The sequence below is a fragment of the Molothrus aeneus genome, chromosome 3 (assembly GCF_037042795.1).
Source record: "Molothrus aeneus isolate 106 chromosome 3, BPBGC_Maene_1.0, whole genome shotgun sequence".
Classification (NCBI taxonomy): Eukaryota; Metazoa; Chordata; class Aves; order Passeriformes; family Icteridae; genus Molothrus; species Molothrus aeneus.
In genome coordinates, this window is record NC_089648.1 from 69,221,736 (window position 1) to 69,232,545 (window position 10,810).

General features: G+C 52.6%; 1 protein-coding gene across 2 annotated transcripts in view; it reads right to left on the reverse strand.

Moving 5' to 3' along the window:
* TNFRSF21 (TNF receptor superfamily member 21) overlaps window positions 1-9,378 on the reverse strand; it is a 35,656-nt gene extending 26,278 nt beyond the window's left edge. The window contains exons 1-3 of one of the 2 annotated variants that reach the window (XM_066547145.1): window positions 9,279-9,378; window positions 2,986-3,640; window positions 797-1,294 (exon numbers count right to left, since the gene is read on the reverse strand). In XM_066547145.1, coding sequence (XP_066403242.1) covers window positions 797-1,294; window positions 2,986-3,640; window positions 9,279-9,332 — 1,207 coding nt within the window. In that variant the 5' untranslated portion in view covers window positions 9,333-9,378. Of the gene's footprint in view, window positions 1-796; window positions 1,295-2,985; window positions 3,641-8,265; window positions 8,384-9,278 lie in introns of those variants that run through there. The other variant, XM_066547146.1, reaches the window with a different exon arrangement.
* Between the last annotated feature and the right edge of the window lie 1,432 nt (window positions 9,379-10,810).

Genomic DNA, 10,810 nt, shown 5'->3' on the forward strand with positions numbered 1-10,810 from the left:
TAGGGAGATCCTGGCTGCTTGGTGCTCACAGTCATGCCACCATTAGTTTATCATTGATTTTTAAAAATTTCAACTTGAAGATTACAACATGTCATCTTTAAAGTCTCATCAGAGAGCTGACAGCAAATCATCCACTAAATGAACAGAAAACACTACCAAGAAGAGAGTCCAGGCAGACCTGATGACACTCGTGGAGCTGTACACATCCACGACTCAGCCTTTAAGGATAACCTTTCTGGCTCCAGTGTGGGCAGAGGGCTTGGGACACAAGCCAGCACTTGGGATTTAGGGCTAAGAACTGAAACTGAGGCAGTGCCAAGAGGTGGGGGATGACTCAGCCTTCCAGAAACAGACAGGGATGAGGGGATAAAGGACGACACGAAAGACAACCAGATCCATGCCTGAGTCATGGAGAAAATAAGGACCATATGAAACAGATGAAAAGCAGGAAGAGAAGAAAACAGGGGGGGGAAAAGTGCCTTCATTCAAAATCATTCTACCAATGGAAGAAGGGTACAAGCTGGAGAAGCTGTGTGAGAAGAAGAAGAGACGGTGGAGCAAGCAGGTGACACTCGCTCCATTAACCCTTCCTTCAGGAGCAGGGACACACCATGGGAACTAGAAGAAGGAGAAGCCAAGGATGAAGAAACATCTGAGGAACTACACTCTGTGAGGGCTTTGTTCTCACTACAAGACCCATCAAATGAGGAAAGCCACAGGTCACTGGCTGTGGGGTTGGCCCCTCCACAGCCCTGTGTTGGAGTGGGGAGGACCCCACTCGGTCACTACTGCTCACCGTGCCCGTTGCAGTAATAGATCCACTTCTCCCTGTTCTGTGTGGGGGTGGTGGACTTTTTCATAATAGCCTTTTCCACAATGGCACTGGGATCTTGCCGAGGTCCCTTCTTCAGAGTCCGTGAGCTCTTTCTGACGCTGCAGACCACGATCACCACCAGGACCAGCAGCAGGAACAGCACAATCATCCATGGCAAGTGCTCGTTGATGTCGAAGTGCTGGTGGACATTCTGCGAGCCTCGCCGGGGGGGCCTGTATGGGACATTTGGCTTCTCGCCCCCCATCATCTCCAGGGATGGCTGCTTCTCCAGCGCTTGGCTGGTCTGCTTGTGCCGGTAGCTCTGGGCCTGGCTGGTGGTGCTGGAGCCCACGAGGGTCCCGTCGATGCCGTCCGTCTCGTTGGCTGAGGTCTCGTTGTAGTACCGTGCCCGCTGCACCATGCTGCTGGACGCGTGTGGCGCCGGAGAGGGGACAAAATCGGGAACTGAAGAGTTCAGACCTGCGGGAGGAGAGGAGAGTTGAGTGTCACGGCTCTGGAGACACGATATAGCATCACATCGCAGGCTAAGACCTGCCTGAGCATCGGCTTGGCCAGCAGACAGAAACCCAACGCCAGGCAGCAAGAAAGAGTAGAGGTGAAGTTGAGGTTTGCCTCTGGGAACACATGGGTACGGTTACAGAGGGAGCTTCAAGGTAAAACTGACCCTTGCTGGGTAAGGCTAGAGGCAGCTTATTACAAAAAATAAGTTCCTAAAGGCATGTTGTCATGTTGTCAGCCTGTGTTTGTCCCACATTCAGCATTTCTCAGAAAACCAATAACTTTGACTGAGTTGGTTTTTCTTTTTAGGTTTATGAACACTAATTTTAGCTCATTTGTGGAATTTCGTATTTGGACTAAAAATACAAAAAAACCCATGACAATTTGTAGGCTTAGTGTCTCTCCACTGGCTTTGTTAAGGAAGCAAAATCTCTTTTTTATTAGCCCTGCAAGCAGCTGCAGATGAATCAACTAAAAAATAGATCTCTGAAGCAACCAAACTTCCCCCTAAGAGCTACCTTCCATCTTTATTGAGTCTCCTTATCCACCAACACCTCTCAGGTGCTAGCCAGATGCGAAATGTGAGCAACCAAAGCCTGGTGAGAAGAGGAAGAAAGGCTGCTGTGGCAAAACCTACAGATTATTTTGGAAAGTCATCTTCTGCAGATTGTGTCTCATCCCAGCTGAGACAGACACTGGGTGTACTTGTCTGTACCTGGTTTTGCCTCCAGTTTGGTTACTCAAAACACCCTAATCAGGACACAAACAGGGAAAACACTTCAACTTTTACGTAATTGTCGACAGTTGATTTCAAAGTTCAGGAAACACCCTCCTGTACACTCCCAATGATACACCAATGTCAGGACAAGCTTTGAGACCTAACAAAAGTGAAGCACTGGAAGCCACCACTGTCAACACTTCTCTGCTATTATATTTACTAATTCAGCTGTTGAGATCATCAAAAGTTGCATTTTTTAATTAAAATGCCTCATTTAAGACATTACAGGGAACCTGCTTTCCAGGGAGTCCAGAATACCAACTTAAGTGGATCCTACAGCACCCCTGAAACCAGCCACAGCTAAGGCATCACCATAAAGACTTCCAATTAAGTGAGAGAAAGAGGAATTCCACATAGTAATCTTATGAGATTGTAGGAAAAAAAGTTACAGGACAGCCCAGGCTCCTGCAGGGCTGTTTCAGCAATGGTTCCCATTCAACCAATACTGTGACACAGTATAGAGTGAAATGAAGCAAGGAAAGCACAGGCACAAAAGCAGTGAATCCATTAGAGGAGGAATCTCCCTGCTGCAGGGAGACTGCAGGGATTTTCCTGCTGCATCCCAACCCAGGTTCACCATAACTACACAGACTTGTGCCAGCACATCACAGAGACAGGAAAAGAGGCTGTGGAAAGCCATGTCCTTCCAGGCCAAACAGCAGGACAGCCAGAAGTCCAGTCAGGACTGCAGTCGCAGTGAAAATGTTATTTAACGTGGTTTAATACAAGTGAGGGCAACCCGATGCCACGAAGCAGAAGCACCACCCAGGCTTTAAACCAGGTTGTTTGTTAACAGCCTAACAGCAACCCTGACCAAGGCAGGAACACAATCCCTCAGTCAGAACCACACCTGTGTTTCAGGAGTGGACATTACCTTTGGGAAGATCAGCGGTTGGTGGAACTTCATAGGGCTGCTCACCCGCTTCGGTGCTCAATGAAGTCAAAGCCGTGTTCGGAAGGGACGCCGGAGAACCACAGACGTTGTCGCTCTCCTTCGTCCCCGGCTTGATGACCACCATGTTCTTCCCAAAGCAGTCAGTGTAGGGTTTGCACTTCATCACACTAGAAGGCACATCAGAAAAGGTACCACGAGGGCACGGCTTGCACCTGACGTCTTCGGTCTCGGTTCCTTTCTTGCGGACGCCCCAGCCGACCGGGCACACCGTGTAAGGGACGCAGGTATCGTTTGTCTGAAACGTACCAGACAGGCAAGTGCACTCGCGGTCGGTCAAGGCAGTACAATGAGTTTTCTCAATCATTGGCAGTTCGCAGGGTTTCCTACAGGGGTGGCACCGCTCTATGCCGTTCTCATGCTTGGTAAAGCTCCCGTCTGGACAAGGGCTGCACTCTCTTAAGGTACTCTTCGTGCAGTGCTTAGACACATAGGTTCCTGCAGGACATTTGTCACAGGTCAGCTCTTCGTTGGTGGCACGGTCGAGGTGGCGGTACTTTCCAGGGGAGAGGCTGATGGCATTCTGCTCAGAGGTCAGCTTCGACTGACCATCAGTGGTGCCAAGGAGCATGAGCAGCTGGAAAACAAACAGGAGATATCAGCCAACAACTGCATGCAAACGGAGCTCTCTCTGTCAACGACCCCCTGTAGGATCACATGGGATGTCCCAGAGCTGTGGGACCATGGACAAGTTACTACAGCCACAGGAGGGACCTCAGAAAGGCTGAAGTGGAATGGAACCGGTGTAGGTGGCAGCACGCTCTCCTTACACATCCCCAACTACGATTATAATTGCTTAAACTTGACACCACACTTCTCGGTGAAACTAAGCATCATTTACACTGCAACCCTGCCAGGGTGGTAAATACTGCTAATTGTGTTTCAGCAGTACGTGCTACCTGGCCACCCCAGGAGAATTCAGACCAGCTTTGCATTTCAAAGCTGAAAGGCTGCAGCACGAGGCAGGCGCTCACTGACAAGACAAGAAACACACGCAGATGGCAGCTCTGACCTGTAAAACTTTCCTTCCCTATTTGTTAATCTGCACTTGTTCAAATAGTTACCTTTCTGAGTAACACAAACCAGGATGTAATCCAGGCTAGCGGCTGTTTCTGGGCTATTTCTCAGCTCCTCTGCCTTTCCACGACTTTTTAAGACCTGGTGCAAGTGTTGGGTTTGGCGAGACCACAAGGAATGTTCTGCTTTGAGCTTCCAACCACATCTGAACCCACTCTAAACCAGCTGCATTAGCAACAGGAGAAAAAACCTGGTGCTATTTTTACAGTCTTCAAGAAACTCTGCTGTAACTCAGCTTCTCATTGCATCAGACACAGGTAAAAGGACACCAGCTTTTAGACACTGAACTGGAAGCAACTGGGCTTTGCTATAAATCCATCTCTCTACTGACCTCCAATCCTAAAGCTTTATTCCCTTAATTTCTTCCTTCTCCAAGAGAAGTTCCATCTACCAAGAAGTATCTCTGCTTCCTCCAGAAGACCTCTGGTCCATGGATTTAATGCCAATTATAGCAGCAGAGATAAGTCAGCAAGAACAAAAGGCGTACCAAAAGAAAGGCGGACACAACCTCTCACATCATGCAAAGCAATAGGAAACACGTTTCCAAACAGCCACAGGCTAAGTTTGGAGGGACAGAGGGAACAAGTCACTGTTACCTTGAATTTTCAAACATTTTCTACACTGAAGGTAAAAAGACCAGAGATCCTAATGCTGCTCAGCTGCAGAGCCAAGCACATAAATCACTTGGCAGTGTTATACAATCCATCGCCTCTTGCTCTGCTACCTATTCTGGGCTATCAGCCAACAAGAATATATTCAGAAGGAAAAAAAAATAAAAAAGGTTCCCAACAACATGACTCTGCAGAAGGCACATAGCGGCAGAGCCGCAAGCTGCGCCGCATCGTTTTTGGTGCAGTCTCTCACCTCCTGGAAACACACAGCACATTTCTGTTTCACCTGCTAAATAATTTACAGCTTGGGATTTGTACAAAACACTTCGTATTTTAGTTTTTTTTATTTAATTTTCTGCCCCTGAAGCAGCAATTACAGAGCAGGCAGAAGCAGGCAAGCCCGCAGGAGCTGACGAGGATCCTGCAGTGGTTAGACTAATTACAGCACGTCAAATTAAAAACCGGGGCTGCCCTGGCAGGCAGCAAAGGCTTACAGGATGCATTTTACTTTTCCCCTCCCCTAAGACATGATTTAACAAAGCGCTTAGCTGGCTCTAAGGAAACCTGCCACCCTCCCCTGTAATCTCCATGACGCATCCCTGAATTAGCAAACTGGCCTCTTAAGGTGGTAGCAGGGTCACCTGTGTTACTCACCCTGCTCCGGTGCCAGCGCCAAACAGGACAGGGTGACAGGGTGACAGGGTGACAGCAGAGGCAGGACAGGCAGTGGCTCTCCTGCCTTGCCAGGAGAGTGTGCTGCTGTCTCAGATCCTGATTTCTTGCTCTGCATCAAGCTAGATTTTGGGAAACCCATGGACAGCCCTGCTACAAGCATGTGCCATGGGCTCCCTCCTTCCATTCCAGCATCTTCCCATCCCTCACTCGGGTAACCAAAGCCTTTAATAGCACTAGGTTTGAGTTGGCTTTTTTGAGGTTTTTTTTTAAACCCTATCTCAAGAAAAGTGGTGCTGGTATTTTTGAACATCTCAAGATCTTCAGCTTCCAAGGGAGCTGCACTTCCAAGGGAGAACAGCAAGTTCCAGTGGGGGATGGCTAAGCAGCATTGAGCATCTGCTATTTATTCAGACTGGTATTTCTGCTACCTAAAATAATCCATCTGCTCAGGTTTTGCAGCACCCAGATCTCTGAAAGTGAAGGCCAGGAGCAGGAGGACATCCTCAGCAAAAAGGAGTGTCTGCTGGTTTGGTCTCTCACCCTCAGGGCTGCCCAGCAGCACACAGATCTGGACCTTTCCGGCTAACACTCCCAGTTCCAGTGGAAAAAGCAACTAAGTAATGAAGTGAGCTCTGCTGAGCCACCGCACTCCATTTCATTACTCTGATACCAAAGGAAGTGCACAGGGTAACAAAGAAACACAGAAAAAACAGAATGGGTGCAAGACAACACTAAAGAGCAGACTTGGTTTCAGCAGTTTCAGGAGTGCTCTCCATGCCCAATGCAGGAACAAAGAAGGGTTTTAAATGGAGTGGGGTCCCTTTCCAAAAGGGTGAAGCAGGACAGGGTGGTCACAAGCCTGAAGAGCATCCCCAGCTCAGCACCAACACCCTGTACCACACAGGCAAAGGGACCTCCCAGCCACCTTCACCAATTTCAGCACATGAAGGCTTTAAGGTGTGAGGAAATCAGATCAGGCTGGGGGACACCATCATTCTGACCTCCCCACATCAGGAAATAGACAAAGGGACCTCCACATTCAGCTGCAAACAAACCCTGGAGGCAGCAGCACCCCACAGCTAGTGCGGGCATGACCCACCTCAGCCCCACCCAGCCTGATGACTCCACCTCAGAGGGTGCCTCTGTGCTGTGCTCCATCACCCTTTTTCAGTAACTGTGCTGCAGGGAGACCTGATGGGCAATCTGCACAGCAAACTGCTCTCAGGGGCCACAAGCTGCCTTGGTGTGTGCACAGAGGATGCAGCTGCAAACACTTCAGAAACCTGGTCCAGTGGTTGGCATTTCTGCCCATGGCAGGGGTGCTGGAACTAGATGATCTTTAAGGACCCTTCCAACCCAAAGCCATTCTACGATTTGATGAATACAGGCTCTCCTTCAGGGACCCAAACCTGCACAGTGAGTCAAAACACCAGCAGCAAGTTGGTGAATCAACTTGCTGTCCTGGAATTTGTGTCCTAAAATGCTGCAACACTGAGACTGTCATAATCTCAGGTTGTGTACAGTGCTGCCCTGCTGCCAGACTTGTGGGAACACAGAAATAAACCTAAAACAAAAGTAAAAATTTTAAAAAATTAAAATTAAAAAAACCCAAAACACAAACTGCAGCTAAACACAGGGCACTTGATACTGGTAGAGAAGAGCAGGAGCAGAGACCGTCAAGTGAGCAGGGACCAAGAACACTAAACTGATACTCTGGGAATGGTTTCCAAGCAAAACCAGTAGAATTTGGTAGGAATGGCAGCTGGCTCTGTGGCATTACCTTGGCAAAGGCTGGGGATGAGCTGCACTGACTGCCGCCCTTCCCAGAGGTCAGCTGCACCCTTTGCCAACACTACTGGGAAAGTGCAACTTTAAAGTAAAAGAAATAAACACATAAAAACACCAGGAAGACAAATAAACTGGTCTGGAAGTTTTACCGTAACTTGGCAGACAGAAAACGTCCTGCCCTGATCACTGTAAAAAGGATCAAATTACTCAGTCCCAAAAAAGTTGCCTGTAAGGAGAGTAATGAAGAGTAAGGCAAATTTCTGCTTCTTGCAACATGACCAGCTATTTCAGCTGGTTTGGGGTTTGTGAAATGAGAGTCTGGGACTCACTGCTCAGCAGTTCCTTTACCCATCTCAAGAGTGAAACAGGGAGTGGAGCTAGCCAGAACAGCAGCACCACAACATCTGGTCCCCATGAAGAAAAACCCAGCAGCCAGCCCTGCAGCCAGCACGGACCAGAGCTCGGAAGCATCCCTGCCAGCCACAGTTCTACTCCAAACAGATGAAATCCCCCAGCTTTCCAAAAGCCCCAAGCCGGAGTAAGGTGATGTTGTTCTGTTTCCAGGCAAGGGTAGTAGGGGAGATGGTGGAAACTACCTTGCAGCAGTCAGTGGGGTCCCAAAAAATCCACCAAGCAAATGAAATCACAGCCTCACACAACTGCTGCCAAGCTGCTACTGCTCCAAAACCCAGCAGCCAGGCAGATTTGGGATCGCTGCGCTGGTAAAAGAGCCACAAGCTATCTATTTGAACATACTTCCCTTGAACATACTTCCTTCAGGCTGGAAAGACACAAACTCCTTGCGTGACCAAAGGGAGATGCCCAACAAATGTTGAAGGTATCAGATGAAAACCCAAGCTCACAAGCACATGGGGAATTTTGCCTTGCTTGCTTGTATAATCCCACACACAGGAGTGAGAACACGCTCACACACACAAGTAACATACATGTGTATTTCTCAGAGTCTTGCTTCATGCCCCAAAATTGCTGTTGTATTTCCCCGCACCTTTTTTTCCACCTTTTCCCTCTACACCCACCATTCCCAACTGACCTCCAGGATCCCAGCTGGAGCCGCATATCTCAAACTCCCCACCAGCATCTCATCTTCCAGACGTGCAGCAGCACAGGCTTCTCCCGGCTCGCTTCTCCCAGCGGGAATCCAGCACTGGGGAGCGCCCAGCCAGCACCGAGCACGGACCCCGTCTGCTCCGCCTCAGCTCCAAGTTCCCCTCCGCCTCCAAAGGCTGCTTCCCGGCTAATGCCCTTCCAGCTTCAGATTATTTGTTGTTTACTCGGATTCCTGTCGAGCCAGCGCCAGCTTGCTCAGATCCACCTTGAGTTCAAGAGCAAGTGCTCTCCTCGGTTACACAACCCAGCCGCAGCAGCTGCGGCGTCTGCCTGACACACCGAATTACTGTCTCTCCCCAAAGAGACGGGATGCAGCCCTAAAGCGCTGACTGGGAAGTGCCCTACCTGGGAAGGTAAAAGGGGAGATAAAGCTGCCGGAAAACATTTCCGCGATAAGCCAGGGCAGCCGCCTGCCATTCGCAGCGGGGAGTTTTACTGCCTGTCCAAAGGGTGGCAAGAAAAGCGGCTGCGGAGGGGAGGGACGAATGGATGGATGGACGGACGGATGGACGGATGGATCCCTCTCCAGTGCCGAGCTCCCGGAGCAGCGCAGAGAGCGGAGCAAGGATCCGCTCAGCTCCGGCTGTGCGGCACAGCCCCGGCTGGGGGATGCCGCCGCCTGCGCTAACGTAGGGATGGGGAGGATGGATATCGCAGGGAATATCGCGCCCAGCCGGCGTCCCCTGCCGGGAGCCGAGGCTGGGGCGGGCAGCAGCCCCGGGGAGGGCGCAGCGGAGCCCCGCACGGCCCCCGACACGCGGAGCGGGGTCAGCAGGACACCCGAACACCCTCCCCTGCTGCCAAGCTGCCCCAGGCGGGGCAGGAGGCGCGGGCGGGCAGACCCGCACTGCAGCACATCCCCACCCACGCCGCGGACACGCGGATGCTGCGCGGGCGGCGCAGGCACGGACGGATCCCCGCGCTCCGCACACTCACCGCGAGGATGCCGGCGAACCCGGCGGAGCTCCGGCTCGCCGCGGCGGCCCCCATGGTGCCGGGGCCGGGGCTGCGGGCGAGGCGCTGCCCGTGCGGCCGCGCTGCCTCAGGCGGCGGGGCGCGGGGCCGGCGGCGGCCGGGCGCCCATGGCGGGGGCCGGGCCGGGCCCGGGGCCGAGCCGGGGCCGAGGCCGGGGCCGGGCCGGGCCGGGCGGGGCGGGGGCCCAGCCGCGCTCCCACCTGCCCTGCCCTGCCCTGCCCTGCTGCGGGGCCGCCGCGCGCGCTCTGCCGCGGGGGCGGCGCGCACGTGGGGGCGGCGCGCGGGGACAGCGCGGGGCGGGGCCCGGCGGTGGCGTCACCCGCCCGCGCGCCAGGGCGCCCTCCCGCGGCGCGGGGACAGCGCCCGGTCCCCCTCGCCCGCCCGGTCCCCATCGCCCGCCCGGTCCCCATCGCCCGCCCGGTTCCCATCGCCCGCCCCGGTCCCCATCGCCCGCCCCGGCCGGGGGACAGCGGCCGCTCCGCTTCCCCCCGTGCTTTGGGTCGGGGTGGGGGTCAGCCGTGCCGGGGTAGCGGGCGCGGAGGAATCACAGCGGGTTGTGGGTGTTCGGCACCGTGAAATCTCCGGGGGGACTTCTGCTTGTTTTGTTTTTCGTGTTGTCCAATGTCAGACGTACAGGGAAGAATTTTTTTCACGAAAGGGGTGGTGAGCACTGGCACAGGTTGTCCGGAGAAGATGAGAAGCCCCATCCCTGTCTCATCCCTCATCCCGAGGCCAGCTGGGACAGGTCACTGAGCAGCCTGGTCTGGCGGGTGGCGTCCCTGACGGTGGAATGGGGGTTGGAACTAGACAGCCTTTAAATGTCCATTCCAACCTAAACCATTCCATGACTCTATGAACACGTACTACATTCCCTGTGATGGAATGTTCCTGTTCCTATCAGGGAACAGACCCATCCCTCCATGGAGGAGGATTAGCTGGATGCTGAGGGTGGCCACAGCATAGACAGTGCCCTCACTGCCCATTTGCAGCATCCGAGCAGGGTGGGCAGAGCAGGATGACGGTCACAGTGTCCATTGACAGCTGTGCCAAGTGATGGAAACAGATCCAGGTTTGTCCAGGGCATCAGGGGCAACAGGAGATGGGGTCAGAGTCAGGACTGGAAAGGATGCAACCTGTGTCCACGGTCCTTTCAGGAAATGGGAACTGAAGTGAGACTTCAGCGTTGTTCCAAAGTCTGACCAGGAGACCAGGGCACCCGCAGGTACGGCTGATCAGGGCCTTCAAGGTTTATGAGTTCTGCAAATCAAGACTATTTATGAGTCTCCACATTTCTGGTTATCTTTTGAGGAAAAACACTCAAACACCTGATTTCCAGAGCCTGCAGAAATCCTGGTGACCAGCAGTCACCTTCTGGAGATGCCCTAAAGGCAGATGAACTAAGGGAGGGTTTCAGTGCCATGCCAAAGGAAACAGCACAGAATTTATAAAATCCCATCTAAAAAGGGGGAGGGTAGGGGGAAATGTGGTGCTCT